The sequence below is a fragment of the Thunnus thynnus genome, chromosome 7, assembly GCF_963924715.1.
Source record: "Thunnus thynnus chromosome 7, fThuThy2.1, whole genome shotgun sequence".
Classification (NCBI taxonomy): domain Eukaryota; kingdom Metazoa; phylum Chordata; class Actinopteri; order Scombriformes; family Scombridae; genus Thunnus; species Thunnus thynnus.
In genome coordinates, this window is record NC_089523.1 from 11,620,004 (window position 1) to 11,637,337 (window position 17,334).

A 17,334-nucleotide genomic window follows, 5' to 3' on the forward strand; every position below is an offset into this window, starting at 1 on the left:
AGCCACAGCACAGTCTGGAGGGAGTGGACCAGCAGGAGGTGTCCGTGCTGTTGCTCACAGCGTCACTGTCACCCTCCCTCCTGTGAGCAAAGGCCTGCTGCATTGCACACATCACTTCCTCCCCGGCTTTTACAATCTGAGAAGAGAAAAAAAATCAAGGAAAAGATATGTGCATTCATGAGAACTTGCATTAAGTAAAATGAATAAGGAGTTGAAATTTTAAAAATGACTAAGAGGTTAATAAACAAACCTAAATTGCTTTTCTATGGTCATCAAAGCTGCCTCTGAAAATGGAGCTCAAGAGCTCATTTGATCACAAACAAATCTGTTCAAAAGTGACCATGTAGAATAACTTCTACAAGTTTGATAACTAAAACCTTTCCTTTTGGTCCCTTAATCTTAATAAAATGTTCTCCCCTTTTAATTTAGCTTGTCATATTTTAATTAGTGTAGCCTGAAAAATGAGAGCATCGTACCTTTTCTTGCAAACAATCTGGTTTTTGAGAGCAGTTATCTTTTCAATCCTGTTGCAAACCACTGAAGAACAGACACAGGCAACGTTGTCATTTTCACTTACTAGCATCCAGGCTGTAAATATTTAGTCAATAAATTACCTTACCAACGGTTGCCAGGGACCTTTTTGGACAGACACTTTCACGGTTGTCGTGGTAACTCCCAACGCGGCGGGACGATTAAAATTCATGGGGTGCATGTTTGTTAATTTTTATATATATTCTCCTCAATATATATTTGAAATGTATTTGATGTGCAGTGTACACATTTGCCAGATCTGAAAAATTTTGAAAAACAAAATAAATGAATGACTTTATGAATTGTTAAAGAATTTGACGTCAAGACTTTATTTTACTTTACAGCGACACAAGAGAGAGCAACGGTGTGCATTGTCCCAATTTCCCACCAAAATCTATTGATTCAGTCCCACATTTTTTGAATGATTTCCAAGGACCCTTAACAGGCCCGAGTGCCTGCGTTTGGAAACCAAAGACTCACAGCCTACAGTGCTGGTCAGTGCTATTTCTGTCCATATATGCACTCAGCAAAGAGCTGGAAACTAACTTCACTGTCTCCTGCGCCGACTGACAGCTGAAGTTGCCAATCAGTCTGACCGGTGCTGCGCCCCCCAGGGGCCAACCCACCAATCCTGCACTAATGGAGCCTGGAGACAAAAATAACCTCACCAGTGTGTGTGTGTGTGTGTGTGTGTGTGTGTGTGTGTGTTTGTGTGTGTGTGAGGGTGAGTGAGTGATCTCAGTGCTGTGTCTCCGTCCTGGGTGCGCTCTAATAATAGAGGGGGCCGCCTTCTCCTTTAAGAGCCTACTTGTTGCATACTCTACAAAAGATATTGTAACAAAATGGTTATCAAAGTATTTCTCGCCTCTTCATCGGGATCCACTGCGGTAAGCATTCAGCTCATGCGGCTCATTTCACTTTAAAGCAAACTTTCACGGTCGTATCTCCTTCAATAGATCAAGACTTTCACCCACATTGATTCAAGAGCGCCACAGCGCAAACCTCGAAATGAACGTCACTCGCCTTTAATTTCGCTTACCTAAAGTCTATTGGCATGTTTATGACTCGCTGTGTGTTTAGATTAATGCTTGAGGAGTGCTTTGGTACTTGAATAATCACGCCAGTCGATGTGAGTCACATGCAGAGCTTTCTAGAATAGGGGCTCCCAAAGTTTTTCATGTCACGGACCCCGATATAGACCACAAGCCCAGAGTTTACTCCTCAGAAACACTCTGATACTGTTTGTGGTGAGATATTCCTTAGATCTGTCCATACAGGAGTTGGGGTTGATAACCACAGCAGGAAGAGTAAATTCATCTTGTAGATCTACTTTTGGCAAAGCTAAACAGGCAGTTTGAACCAGTCCAGGGATGGCATGGTGGCCCAGTTGGAAAGCTCTGTTGTCTCAGTAAAAATACCAGAGTTTGATTCCTCTCATTGCATATTTGTGGAGGCTTTTGTCCCCCCATTGTATACTGGGAAAGGTGCAAGTTCCATGTACTGTTTTTAGAAATGAGTAGATGACAATTCATGACTGAATGCACTTTGAATCTTATGATGCAAAAATATCCCCCAGTATTTATACTATTAATGAAGTTTTGTTTTGGAGTATTTATACTAGCTTATACTTGCCCTTATACTCAATTTATTTATCAATCAATCAATTTTTATTTATATAGCGCCAAATCACAACAAAAGTCATCTCAGGGCACTTTTCACATAGAGCAGGTCAAGACCGTACTCTTTAATTTACAGAGACCCAACAATTCCCCCATAAGCAAGCACTTGGCGACAGCGGTAAGGAAAAACTCGCCTTTACGGATAGAAACCTCAAGCAGAACCCGGCTCTTGGTGGGCGGCCATCTGCTTTGACCGGTTGGGTTGAGAGAGAGAAAGAAAGAGGGAAAGGGGGATGGGAGGGGGGTGGGGGTGGTTGAGGTGGGGACAGAAGAACAACAATCATAACAACAACAACAGCAGCAACAGCCAGGGAAGGATGCCAACAGGACTGTGAGGGACCGCAAAGGCTCGGCCCAGAACCCAGGGTTTCCTGTGAGATGAGAAAGCACAAAAAACTCTGGGAAGAAGCAAAGTTAGTGACATGCATTGATGTTACATGAATGCATACAGATGGAGAGGAGGAGGAGGAGAGAGGAGCTCAGTGCATCATGAGAAGTCCCCCAGCAGAAAAGGCCTATAGCAGCATAACGAGGGGCTGATCCAAGGTGAGCCTGGTCGGCCCTAATTATACGCTTAATCAAAAAGGAAAGTTTTAAGCCTACTCTTAAACATAGAGAGGGTGTCTGCACCCCAGCCTGAATCTGGAAGATGGTTCCACAAGAGAGGAGCCTGATAGCTGAAGGCTCTGCCTCCCATTCTACTTTTAAAGACTGTGGGAACCACCAGTAAGCCTGCATTCTGGGAGTGCAGTGTTCTAGTGGGATAGTACTATGAGCTCTTCAAGATATGGTGGTGCCTGACCATTAAGGGCTTTGTAAGTTAGGAGAAGGATTTTAAATTCTATTCTAGATTTTACAGGAAGCCAATGTAGCAAAGCTAAAATGGGAGAAATGTGATCTCTTTTTCTAGTTTTAGTCAGTACACGTGCAGCTGCATTCTGGACCAGCTGGAGAGTCTTTAGAGACTTGTTAGGGCAGCCTGATAATAAGGAATTGCAATAATCCAGCCTAGAAGTAACACATATGTGGACTAGTTTTTCTGCATCTTTTTGGGACAGGATGTGCCTGATTTTTGCGATATTACGTAAGTGAAAAAAGGCAGTCTTTGAAATTTGATTTATGTGGGAGTTAAAGGACATATCCTGATCAAAGATAACTCCTAGATTCCTTACGGTGGTGCTGGAGGCCAGGGTAATGCCATCCAGAGTAGCTATATCATTAGATAATGTGTTTCTAAGGTGTTTAGGGCCAAGCACAATAACTTCAGTTTTATCTGAGTTTAGTAGTAGAAAATTGCAGGTCATCCAGGTCTTTATGTCCTTAAGGCACGCTTGGAGTTTAGTTAACTGATTAGTTTCATCAGGCTTCTTTGATAAAAATAATTCGGTATCATCTGCATAACAATGAAAATTTATGGAGTGTTTCCTAATAATATTACCTAAGGGAAGCATATACAAGGTGAATAGTATTGGTCCAAGTACAGAACCTTGTGGAACTCCATGTCTAACTCTTGCCTTCATGGAGGATTCATCATTAACATGTACAAACTGAAATCGGCCTGATAAATAGGACTTAAACCAGCTTAATGCAGTTCCTTTAATTCCAATTAAATGTTCCAGTCTCTGCAAAAGGATTTGATGGTCAATTGTGTCGAATGTCTAACAGGACAAGTATAGAGACAAATCCTTTGTCTGATGCAGTTAGGAGGTCATTTGTGACTTTCACCAGTGCTGTCTCTGTGCTATGATGCGCTTTAAATCCTGACTGAAAATCCTCAAATAAACTATTGTTATGTAGAAAGTCACATAACTGATTAGAAACTGCTCACTAAGGGTAAGGCCTCCTCAAGGAGCCTAGTTGGGATGGGGTCCAAAAGACAGGTTGATGGTTTAGCTGAACAAATCATTGAAGTTAATTCAGAAAAGTTGACTGGTGAAAAACAGACCAAATATATGTCCGGATTTACAGCTGTTTCTAAGGTGCTTGTGTTTGGGGAGAAATCAGTGCCTGTTGAGGGAAGGAGGTGGTGAATTTTGCCTCTAATAGTTAGAATTTTATCATTAAAGAAGCTCATAAAGTCGTTACTACTGAGAGCTATAGGAATACATGGATCAATAGAGTTATGACTCTTTGTCAGCCTGGCCAAAGTGCTGAAAAGGAACCTAGGGCTGTTTTTATTCTCCTCTTTTAATGATGAGTAATAGGCAGCTCTGGCATTACAGAGGGCCTTCCTATATGTTTTAAGACTATCTTGCCAGACTAAGCAAGATTCTTCCACTTAAGTGGAACACCAAATCCTTTCCAATTTTCGCGATGTTTGCTTTAGTTTGCGGGTTTTGGAGTTATACCATGGAGCTAACCTCTTATGTTTTATTATCTTCCTTTTTAAGGGGGCGATGGAGTCGAGTGTTATTTGTAATGAGCTTGCAGCACTATCAACAAGATTATCAATTTGGGAGGGACTAAAGTTAACATAAGAGTCCTCTGTAGTATTGAGACATGGCTTGGGTGTACTAGCTTGGGTGTTTATACTATACTGCAACTAACAATTATTTCCATTATTGATTAACATGACAATTATATTTAGGAGCAATAGGTATTTTTTTGACCATCAATAGTCAGATAACAGTTAAAGAAAGAGCCAATCACAATTCCCCAAGGTCTGAGATGGTGTATTCATATTGCATTTTCTATTATACTAAGATAGACTTGTCAATATGCAATGATGTAATGCAGAGAAAAGCAGTCAATCTTCACAACCAGCAGATGTTTGGTATTTGTGCTTCATGAATTAGTTAAGTACCGGTAATTAATCAAATATCAGATTAGTTGATGATGCATTTTCATTTGATGGACTTATCAGTTAATAGACTAAGTCAAGTCAATTTTATTTGTATGGTCCAATATCACACATTACAAATTTGCCTCAGGGAGCTTTACAATTTGTACAGCTATTCAACATCCTCTGTCCGTAGACCCTCAATTTAGATAAGGAAAAACTCCCCCCAAAAAACCTTTAACCGGGGAAAAAAGAAACCTCAGGATGAGCAGCAGAGGAGGGATCTCTCTTTCAGCATGGACAGACATGCAATAGCTGTTGTGTGTACAGAATGGACTAATTGTTTGGGCCTTATTATGTGTGTCATATTTAATTTGTGCACACAGCCGAGAGGAGCACCAGTGTGCCACATTCTTGTTTGTTTTAGTTAAATATTACAGCCTCATCCCCATTTTTCCTGCTCCCTAGATCAAGAAGAAGCAGCAAGATGTGGTCGGCTTCTTGGAGGCTCTTAAAGTGGACTACACTCAGCTGGACATCGCCTGCAATGAGGAGAACCGCATGTGGATGAGGCAGAATGTCCCTGAGGAGAAGAAGCCCGCCAACGGCATCCCCTTGCCCCCCCAGATCTTCAATGAAGAGAGCTACTGTGGGGTGAGCACATGGAAAGATTTTCATAGCAACAAGTCATTTTGCTGTAAACCTCATAAGTGCTACAAACTTTAACTATTCAGAAGACTGAATATGAATATAAGTTTCTTTTTTGAAATTTTCCTGCAGGACTATGAAACATTCTTCGATGCTAAGGAAGACAACACTGTTTATTCCTTCCTGGGGCTGCCCCCTCCTCCTGGGTCAAAGGTCAGACCTCTTATCTTTTCTTTTTTTCTACTGTAAATAAAATAAGTAAACGAAACAAAAGGTCTTTACCTGTAACCCATTGTTTTTTTTATATATATATTGTCCTATATTGAAAAAGCAGCAGAATGATTAAAAGCTGTGCAATCCACTGACTTCATTATATCTATAAGCAATCGTCACACTGTACAGGACTTCAAATTAACTGTTACCAACCTGGCAAATACCTGTGTATATATGATGATGTGTTTATTATTGTGCCTTGTATATGCCTCCAAATTAAAATAAACCAAATCCATAATGCTGCACAAACACTTTCAAGCAATACTACTCCAAAAACAACAAATACTAGTTTTCATAACTCACATAATTGTGTTATCAGACCTTTATCCCCACAGCAAAATTCATAAATTACTGAATTGAGCTATTTCAATAGAGAGGGGTTAAGCCCCAACTTTCCAAAACTATTGTCTCTTTTTATTTTTACAAGTAAATATGTTAAAATGGTCTTTTGGCTTGAGGATATTCAGAGTGGCTGGTAACCTGTAGAGGTGATATTGGCCGGTGATCCAAACAAGGCTTGATTTTGTTGCATTTCTGCTAAAGCTGATAATTTTCTTGACACAGGAAGCACAACAGGCTGACAAGGCAGACATTGTGGAGAACGGGACCCATACTGAGGAAACTAATGCAGAAGAAAACCTTGATGACTCAACAGTAATGTCGTTCTTACTTTTGTTGTCCTGCCATGCTTTGTTTCTTTCACCGTGTCTTACCCTTTTCCTTTTATATCCAGTATAACCAGTAGGCGATTTGAGGGGGGATGCCAACCCCCTTGTTAGCAAAATGACCAAAAATCACCCCCCTTGTTAACCTGCCATTGCTCTCTCTATCCCCTAGTAGCAGAGAGAGAGTGAAAGGGCAGAGGGATTGTTTAGTTGAGTATGTTAGTCTAGTCTGCCTGACTCATTAATCCTTTATCTGACTAAGATTTCTGCAAATTAGAATTGACTGTATATAAATATGGCGAATGTCACTCCACTTCCTACCGCTATGCAAAAGTGAAGCCAAAATATCTTGTTTCTGAGAGCTGCCATCTTGTTATATGACGCCATTTGGAGCCATCTTTGGGAAATATTTATTTGACGTGTACTTTGATTTTTTAGTTCGGCTCATGTCCCTTCCATTGACATGGATAGGGCGGGACTTATGGCCTATACTCTAACTAGCCACCAGGGGGGCGATTGAGATGTTTTGCTTCACTTTTGGGGAGCCTCATGACATCCATATTTATATAAAGTCAGTAGTTAGAATCTATGGCCCCAACCATGGCTCTGAAATGTCAGTGCTGTGTATTGATAAATTCATGGTGTTGTCCGTGGTGATGAAATAGCAGACGGATTTGTAATTGCGCCTTTTTCTCTCAGTCCCACCCTTCTGTCAGCTTTGTCTTGGATCTATAATTTTCTCTAAACTATATACTATAAATACTTAATTCTATACTATATTGTAGTCTATATACTCCATAGAGTAGTGTCACCTTCATGATCAAAGTGACAAGTAGCAACATGTCATGCACAATATTTCTATGATCATTCAGTAGTGTCTGTGCTGCTGAAAATACACCCCCAGACCAAGTTACCTCTGTAACAAAATATTTTAGGGGAGACATGAGTACAGATATACTTTTTACTATAGATGTTTGGTGTAACCTGGGAGTAGAGCAGGTAATGTGACTGTGGAATTTAACTTGCACTGACCACGCTGTGCTCAGCTGCAACAGTTGCATAACTCGAGGTAAAGTTTATACCGTCAAAGTTGTGGTGTGTTTTGAAAAATAAACTTTATTAAAATGCTTAATGTCCACATCCAGTAAAAGAATACAAAACATGTATTTAGCCTAATCGCAGTTCTATTAAATTGAAATTGTAATTGCAATTATAGTATCAAGAATTAGGATAGGCATAAATGATAATCCTAAAGTTAGCCTCCCATTGGGCCATCCCCCCTGCTAAAAATTAGCAAATCACCTACTGAGTTTAACCTAACAGTTTACCTCCTGTCCATACCTGTCAACTTGAACTGACTCTTAATTTCCTTCAGGCCCGTCTGTCCAGTCGTCACATTGACTAATCTTTTTGTGTTCTGCATGGTTTTAGTTCACGATAACACAATACATCATTGTAACATTAACTGCTGACTGCCTCAGAGTTGTGAAGCATCATGTTCCTACAATCACTTAAGTAATTAGTACTTTACAAGGTGCTGTATGTTTGGTTTGCCTTGTGAAATGTGATGTTTTGTTCATTATCATTGTTCTATTCATAAAGCATAATGTGTCTTTACTACATTTTGTTTTCAGTGACTTTCTAACAGTTTCCCTCCCAAAAGAAAATCCCTTCTCACACTGTAGCTCAAAATTGAAGCTACCCAAGAAAATATGTACATAGATGCATTCATTTTACCTTCTGCAAATAACCCTTACAAGTTCTGCATTAACCATCTTTAAACATAGGATGATATGTCTATTATTCTTTGTACTTTCTTATTTTTTTATTTTACTTATATACTATACTCATTGCATTACAGGATATTGACATAGCTGCAAAATCCTGAATCACTAAACTGCTAGCTGAAACTGAAGAAGATGGTATAGATTTTGTGAGTTTTTTAATAGCTAAAAACCCAACTCAAGAATTATATTCAGTTGAACTTGTGACCTCTTTGTTATCCCAAAGAGTCTAATGCAGTGCTACAGAAAAGTGCAAAATAAGTTAAATTCTCTGAACTAGCCGCATTTTGTTTCAGGCAGGAGTTCAGTTACCTCTTTGCTTTTGCTGTTCATGATGTAAATACTGATTTCACCTATAACAAAAAGGTTGTCTTCATAAGCAACTCACAACACATCACTGCAAACTTTTGAGTTTCCTCAGGACTACTGACACTCCGGTCTGCACCTCTAAACTGCTACTACTTCCTCTTTCCTCCACTTTATTCCCAGGACTGACTAACATTCACCTTTTAAGTTTCTGAATCTCTCCAGCTGACCATCTGTTTGACCACTGCTAAACAACCATGCCATTTTTCACCTCATTTGTTTGCCTTGATTACCAGTTGTTGTTTTCACCTCACAATAAGGAGGTTCCAGTGGAGGAACGTAACGGGGATGCAGACGCAGAGGAGGAGCAGGCACAGGCAGCTGATGAGGAGGAAGGTGAGGAGGTAGCAGAAGCAGAGACTGCAGAAGATGAAGCTGCGGAAGGCGAAACAGCAGGAGACGAGGAACCCGCAGAGGAGGAGGAGGAGGAGGAGGAGGAGGAGGAGGCAGTGGAAGAAACAGACGAGGTCACAGAAGACACAGTAAATGCGACTTAACTAGAATCCAACCTCCTGTCATCGTTTTGCCTCTTCCTCCATCCCTTAAATGTTTTGAATGTTTGTTTTTTTCCTACATTTTCCCATAATTCCTGGAATGCTCTGTTTTTTTCCCCTCAGCATCTCCTCCTTCCCTTTAATGTTGTCCTTTTCTCCCATATTAAGGGTTTGCCTCCTTTTCAAGTTCCTGTCATCTTCGCACTGCATCTCCTCGTCAAGTCTCTCTCCCTAACCCATAATGTGCAACATTCATGTTTATTTGTCCCTTCAGCACCATTGGATATTAACCTCTTTACTGTTGCATTTATGTAACTTTTTATGTGTTTCTCTTTGTTTTCAATGTACAATGTAATTTGTCACCTCCCTTTGTACTCTATGGATGACACTGTTAGCACTGGTCTTGATAATCCAACACACATTGCACTGCATATCCATTCACTATTAACTGTCCTGGTCAAAGTGTGTCAACTATCTTCTCTGTTTCCCAAATTTATAGTCTGACATCTCTAATACTATCTTATTTTTTTTGTCAGCAGGCCCATGTAGAAGAGGAAGAAGAACAGGTAAGTTTCTCAACAGTTTGTGTTTACACTGAAATCAAGTAAACACTCAAAACAACTGTGATTTTGTTTCTCCAGTGCTTTGACCAATCTTCACCAATGTCCAGCCATGTCTGCTTCCCATTGATTTGAAAATGATTACTAACATGAGCTGATCTTGTTGGCTCTCTCTTACCCGTCAAATCTACTTGTGTAATGCAAGGAGCGTCTTTCCTCAACGTGCCAGCAGATATCGCAAAGCAGAAGTTAGACAGATCATCAAAAGCTTAACCCTCACAGTTTTAAAAGCCTCAAAAGGAATTTCTACTCATGAGGACAAACAAGATACAAGGCAGAGTCACCAGAGGAGCAGGTTAAGCCAAGGCACACTTGTTTAAGTTTGTGCTCCTTAAAATATCTCATTTTCAACACTTTTTATTCACTAGTTTAATATATATTTGTGCCCAGACAGTGTGGTACATGTTTTACAGTTTCCACATGAAATATGTTGAAATGTAGGGTAGCTTTTACCTCATAAATGTAATGAGCCAGTTACAGTCGGTTCAGTGCTTATCACAAATGTCCTGTATCTCAGGAAGAAGATGAGCAGCCATATTCAAAGGTACATAAACAATGCGACTTAAAATTAGAAATTTTCTAGGTCAGGCGGTAACATCTCTCATTCTTGACTCAAAGGTGCTGGGTGTTTGGTTTGCATCGCCTTGACAATGTCTTTTTTCTTTTGTTTCAAACTACTAATCATCTACTTTCTCTGCTGTAGTAGCTGCTCATGTCAGTGTGGGTTTTGTGTACTTTTTAAAAAGTTTTATAGTCTCTAAAAGTAGCATCTTTATTTTAACCTATTTTTGCCAATTTGTAGAATGCATGTCATAAACCAATCAAACTCATTTAACAGCCTTTACACCAACACCAAATATATCTATGACAATAGAAATTTTGAGGATGACAGCCCCTCATATTTCTGAATATACAAATAAAAACATTCAGAAATGCTAAAATTTACTTTTAACTCAAGACTTTGATAGCTGGGTTTTACTGTTAAACATTTATGTGAAGGAGTGCATATTTTGATGCACCAGTTTCAGTGACTAACTGATACATTACACCCATCTGCTACTTCAGATGGCTGCATTTAAGAGCTAACATGTTTCCTCAGTTCATGTTTCATGTCAATTACCTGACTCATTGCACACAACTTAGATGCATCAATTACAGAAATCTTTCTGCTTCCTCATGCACGCATCGTATGGCCTTTGACCTTCCTCTTTGCCCTTTTGTCCATCTCTTGGTTTGCCCCCCCCTTCAGGAGGAAGAGGATTTGCAGTCAGAGGTAACTGTGCGTCGGTGATCGGCTCTTGCTACGGTTGCTCCCTGTAGTCATCAAGAGTGTGGGTTTGATGGTGCAGAGATCAGGGAAGGCTGTGCTGGTCGGGGTGGGAAAGGGTCAACAATCTTTGTCTTGCTCTGCTATTCCCACTCATCTATAGACTCTTTAAATCACTCACTCAAGACTTTTCTCTTGATCACTCTACTTCAATTTTTAAAACCACTTGGTTTTCTTCTCTTTCTGCTAACATCATGTTCCTCATTTCTTCCCAGTCCTGTTGCTGCTTCCTGACAACCTCAACTATCCCAATAGTTTCCATTTTAAATTAGTAGACTTTTCTATAGCGCATGCCTGTGGTGCTCTCTTGCTCCCCACACAGCCTGCTGACCTGCTATCTGTTATCCCCTCTAGGAGGAAGAAGAGCTACGACAGCTTGAGGTAGATTCATGTGATTTTTCTTTCCTTTTTGTGCCCCCTAGCCTTCCTCAGTTGGTCTTGTCTGTTTTTTTTTTTTTTTTTGCGATCATCATTCACTTTCTTGCTCCCTTTTCCAGTATATCAAACATTCCTTTAATTTTGTCTTCCACTAGTCAGTACATCTTTTCTAATTAAGGATATTCCAGAAGTTAGTATTTGCATAGTTTGCTATACTTTTAGGCCAAAAAGGACCAGTCACATAGCTGGAGAAGTAGCATGGCATATGTGGTCAGAACATAGTGCAGGATAAAGGACAACACTGTTGGCCATACCAAGAGGTTTTGCTTGTAACCTCAGGTGTGTGTTGTCCCTTTCCGCTCATATATGCAGTGATGCGGTGATGATTACAGTATGACCTCCAGTGATTGTCATAAGAAATAAGAATAATTATCAGTAAAGTAATACTTAAAAGTCAGTGTTTCCAGTTTTCTCTGAGACACTTTGGTACATTTCTCAATCATTGTTAACATTTGCAAAACAATAAGTGCATTTCTCGAAACAATTTGTACAAACAACATCACACAATGGATTGCCTGCAAAAGTCTGTAACTTGCTCAAAATCTTAAGTTTATGTCTCAATATGCTTAGCCATGTTGACAATATAACATTGTACTCTGTAAGTATTTTCTGATGTAAAGTATGGCTAAGGTTTTGATGACAATGATTGAAACTCTGCCACCCTTGTGAGGTAGTCCTGCAGTCCTGCATACCTGTTCTGTCTATGAAATGTTTGAATGATTGAGGATGTGGTTGTTCTCCCAACATTCAGCTGCACCCTTTGTACAGCCCCAGCCATTGTAAGGCGATGACTGAGAACATGGTCTACAACTGTGGCCCTTACGTCTTTCATTGAGCACGTGCCTATATCCTTGGCTTTTTCTCTGTGTTGCCTCCCTAACCTTCTACCACGCAGGCTTACTCCTCTTCTTCCCAGCTGTTGACCCTGTTAATTTCCTTGTTGTTCTTCCATTGTCAGAAATTGTAACACTGTGTTGTGCTCTGTTTATATATGCTTGCCAATTGAAGGTTCATGAGATGTACCTCTGAGCTATTTTAGAGAAGTGGTTGATTGTTGGTTGATCTAACACTTCACACATTCCCCTCCATTAGTGAAAGTAAAGATTCACCCGAGAGCAATTCATCAATTGAGGAAACATTTACAAAAAAGTCTAATAGAAATGTATAGAAAATATGCTTGAAAGATTATAACACTAGTTCAACCATTTTGCATGTGATGACTTATGCTATGAACTAATGCCTAGATGTTTTGGGGGGGTAAGACTATTCAACAGAGAACCAGTATAATACATTTGATCAACATGCCATAAGCAATTGATAATATAGGAAACAGCAGATGATTGTATATAATCATTTGCATGAATGTACCAAAGCATTTGCAATTTGTTCAAAAGAATAAGAAATTGCTTTTATGATGTGTACAAGTGGATTTATGTGTTTTGAGAATTTTAATTCTGGTCTGAGAAATGTACCAAAATGACAGAAAAAACTATAATACTACCTTGTGCTATGTTGGCAATACATTTACAGTATGTCATCATGTGTTTACCCTCTTCTGCATCCCTGCTTGCATTCACAGACGCTCAAGCACATACACACACCTGACATGACACACCTTACGCACTGTTTTTCTAAGGACAGGGTTGCAAGCTGCTGAGATAAGACTCAGTCCAAGATCAATCCAGCCACTTTTCACACAGCACTGCTTAACTCAGGGTTCATTTACCTAGAGAGTTTGGACTTAATCCAATCCCAAAGCAGCATTTTCTTGTGTGCAACACAGTTGTAGTCATTATAAGTTTGAAGTCTCTATCCTGAGCGCTGTGTGAAAAGGGCTTCTGCTTCTCTGAGACATTCCAACCTTCTGCCTGATCTTCTTTCATAAATGCTTCACTGCTTTGCTTTGTCGCTTTCCTCTCTACCTTTCCATCTCTTTTGTCATTGTCCTACCTTTCTTGCAGGAGCAAGATCAACAAGGCAGTGAGGTAGTTTCCTCTGATTGGCAATTGTGACGTTTTGTGTTTTGAGACTCTTTAGACTTTAGAGGGTTTCACTGTCCTCCCTCCTTCTCTCTCTTTCTCTCTCTGTGCTGCATGAATATGTAGATTCTTTTCCATGGAGATGCCTGATGGTGTGCAGCATGATAAATATGACAATAGTTTAATTAAACCTTAGGTGGATTTGGTGAGGTAACACAAATGCCAGTCATAAAGAACCACAATGTTGGTAATTTCATTCCTTTTTTTGGATATGTATTCCATGTATTCAACACCACCTGATTTCATCTTCTATAGGAAGAAGAAGAGGCTGAAGTACAAGAGGTATATTTAGATTGTACAGTCTTTGTCAATGCTTTGCGTGGTGTGAATCCTCCTGGGATCTTTATGCATGATATGATTGCATACAAAGGCTGTATGTGCAGGTTTATGCAAACTTTTCTTCTGTCTTTCCCCAAGGCAGTCTTGCATCATGTGGTCCAGTGCACAATGTGGGAATGATTTTTGTTGTTGAACATTACTTCAGAGATGACATCACACAGTATTTGTTGTTACCTCAGTGTTGTAGTGGGCATGTTCACCAAGTCTACCAAGACATTGTTGCTTTCTGTTTTGCCTTAAGGACAGGTGGAAAAAGTTGCTGTGCTGTTCAAACCTGCCTGTGTGTACATGAGCATAAGTTGTTTTCAGTCTGGTTATGTTGCATGTAGAGGGGACACATGACTTGAGGACATGTCTGTCTTTTTTAAGAAGTCATGGCTTTTGTTTCTTTTTTTGCCAAGAGCACTTTAAAACAAAGTGGATGTGACAAGTTCCGAAGAGGATGGATGGATGAGATGGAGCACTTCTTGTTATTGGGCAGTACTAAGAGGAAAAAGAGATTTAAAAAGTCAAAAATATGTATTTTCCCTCAGATGTCTCACTGGATTATGAACTGCTGCCTAGTTTGTTTCCAGGTTGTTTATATATTTGTGTATGACAGTGTATAGATAAAAAAATATAGATAATGATATCAGTTCCCTTTGTCCTTTGGGGAGTGTGTTGTTTACTGTGAGAAGGCAGTCATCAAACTGTACTAAGAAGGAACTGCCAGGCATTGCAGCCTGAGTGATCACACTTTAGCAAAATGTGTAATAACTTAAAATTGAGGTTATTAGACATCATCTTATATGGTGCATATATATGGTGCACCGTCTTAAGTACCACTCTTGTCTCACTCAACGTGTCATCTCAGGATATACAAAAGCAGCTAATTAGTCTCTTTAGTTCCTCTTGTCCCTGCTGTCATTCCTACCCACTGCCCCTTTCTCGAATTACGTCTCATCCATTTGTAACCCACCCGACACTTCACAACCACAAACGTGAAGTCCTCTCACGTTCTTGCCATATGGGCCATGACTTCATAAACCCCCTTCTTTCTCTTTCTTTTTTGATGTGTCAAAGGAAGAAGAAGAAGACTTGGAAGAAACACAGGTAGTATGACAGCAACGAGTAAAATCCATGTTGGTCCGTTCAAACTGCTGCTTGTGTTTGACCTGCCTGCAAAAATTCTTGTCTATTCTTGTTAAGAAGAAAGATCTGTGTGGGACACAAACACACACCAGTAGAACATCTTGACAGTTCAGACCTGTTAAGAATTTTTTTTTAAGTGAAATTAGAAGTCTTGGTGAAAATCAATATGAGACATGGCAATTGTTTTTTTTTCTTCTTCTAGCAGGAGGAAGAGGCTGAGTAGTTAAAGCCAGGCGATGGTGATGATGTCAACTTACTTCTATCCAGGTAAAATGTTATACTTTTCTCCGCTGCTTTGTTTCAATACTTCTGCTCTACCACTGGATGGCAGTAAGACCTCATGTGGATTTATAGCAAACATCACCGCAGCATGAATACTGTAGGTTCCCTTGGTGCCGCTTTTATATTTGGCATTCATATAACCAGATTAATTAAATAGATAAACATGTATTCAGCAGAGTGTTTTGCTTTTGTATGCCTCTTTTGCCCTGCTATCAAATCAAAACTGACTGTATAATAACACAATTACTCAGCCTTTTATCTACATTATATACTGAACCTATGAAGCAGTGGTATAGCATTCACTGCAATATTATGTTCTTGCCTTTACATATGAATTACATAAATCTCACATACTAACACTGATAGTCTCCTTGCTTCACCTTGGTGTTTGCATGGAGCTGCTTTTGTTTTCCGTTGCCATGCACTTGAAGGTGTTCAGTAACAGGAAACAAACTAATGCAGCAGCCTATTTACCAGGGACTGCCACCACTGTCTCCATCTGTAAACAGCTGCAGTGAGCACACAGAGTGCCTGGGGATCATCTGGAGCCACAACGAAAACATCTCACAATTCCCTTTTTTTTTTGTTCCTCTGAGGCAATAATGTTGATTATGATAATAATAATAATCCTAATCTTCAAAGCCTGTCTTTTAGTCCTTCTTTTGCATGTCAGGCATCTATGACCCACTGCAGAAAATGTGCGGGTCTAGGGAGAGCCACATAGCAGGCTTTGAAGGAATGGCAATGCTCGTCTCCCTCCTCCCTTAGCTGTCTTCTAACCCCTGCAAGCCCCTGTCACGCCTTGTTAGAGGAAGCTGCTAAGTGAGCTTCCGATGTGCCTCCGGAGGAGCGGGCACGCTGGGTGGCACGGGCAAAGCGGTGGTGGTGGTGGGTGCCTCAGCCATCACAGACAAATGGGAAATATGTGACCTCATTCTTTTCTTCTGTGTGTCTTGTGTTCCTGCCTGAAGGAGCCTCCCGTGCCGTCTCTCCCTGACCCCTGACGCTTGACCCCCTCAGCCCCTCAGACCCCTCCACTCTTCCCCAAGGCCACACTGGACCCCACTGGAAATTGCTGGTCATGTGCTTGAAGGCGCCACCAAAACTATGTCCTAACCCACATTTGCCACCCCTTCCCTTCCCTTTTGACTGCAATTATGACTTAATTTTTATATTTTGCGTGTAGAGACATACTGTAGGACTAATGAATATGTTAAACTCAAACATATTTCTTATGTGTTACTTCTAGAAATTCTAGTTTTATAACACAAAGAGGCAGCAAAGTTGTCAGAAAATGCAACCTTGGCTTAGCTTGTGGTCTCTCTGTCAGTGTCCAAGATTCATAACTGACTCTCTAGTAAGTGAATTATTCTGTTTTTTAATCTCAGTAGTTTTACCAATGTCGCGCCTTGATGACTACAAAACATCCCTCTATCAGCTGAATGTATAATTACAAACGAAGACTTCTAATGGCCACATGTGAAAGAAATACGCACACACACTGTAAGACTGCAAACTACTCCACCACCACGACAAATGTCTGCCAATACTGCTGTCTAATCAATGCACTTTGTTGAATGAAGAGTAAAACATGTGACTAAGACTTGGATGCAATGGAAAATGCAATAAAGAGAACTGATAAAAAACACATTGTTATATTCTGTTTTATTTTAAACTCTTTTGTTGGCATATTTATAGTTCAATGGACTATTGTGCAGTCTGAGCTGCGCAGGAGTGAACAGGAAAGCACATGCCTTGTCCCTAGAGATCCTGGAAAGAGTTGGAGGGGGTCATGCACTTATTATTAGATAACAGGAAAAAATGGCCAGGCATTTACTGTACATATCTTAGAGTACCATGTAAGCATTGTTAATATGGTAAATATGTAATAGCCTCTTATCTACACAGGATGCTGCAGTACAGGAGCCCAGAGTAAGGA

The 17,334-nt window shown here is 40.1% G+C and overlaps 1 protein-coding gene across 50 annotated transcripts; it reads left to right on the forward strand.

The window, feature by feature from the left end:
* Positions 1-1,243: 1,243 nt before the first annotated feature.
* sh3bgr (SH3 domain binding glutamate-rich protein) lies at positions 1,244-17,043 on the forward strand. 50 transcript variants are annotated; one of them, XM_067594323.1, is made up of 12 exons: positions 1,244-1,418; positions 5,458-5,643; positions 5,770-5,850; positions 6,475-6,564; positions 8,986-9,207; positions 9,756-9,785; positions 11,089-11,112; positions 11,521-11,547; positions 13,899-13,925; positions 15,045-15,074; positions 15,316-15,380; positions 16,367-17,043. In XM_067594323.1, the coding sequence occupies exons 1-11, from the start codon at positions 1,374-1,376 to the stop codon at positions 15,334-15,336; spliced, it is 783 nt and encodes a 260-aa protein (XP_067450424.1). In that variant the 5' UTR covers positions 1,244-1,373; the 3' UTR covers positions 15,337-15,380; positions 16,367-17,043. The 50 variants fall into 50 exon arrangements, with proteins under 50 accessions (XP_067450424.1, XP_067450425.1, XP_067450428.1 ...); XM_067594324.1 differs by having other exon boundaries at positions 9,759-9,785; XM_067594327.1 differs by lacking the exon at positions 11,521-11,547.
* The last annotated feature ends 291 nt before the right edge of the window (positions 17,044-17,334 follow it).

Coding starts and splice junctions, on each gene's coding strand:
- sh3bgr (XM_067594323.1), top strand. CDS start 1,374: ATGGTTATCAAAGTATTTCTCGCCTCTTCATCGGGATCCACTGCG. Junction 6,565..8,985: donor AAAACCTTGATGACTCAACA/GTAATGTCGTTC, acceptor CCTCACAATAAG/GAGGTTCCAGTGGAGGAACG. Junction 15,075..15,315: donor AAGACTTGGAAGAAACACAG/GTAGTATGACAG, acceptor TTCTTCTTCTAG/CAGGAGGAAGAGGCTGAGTA.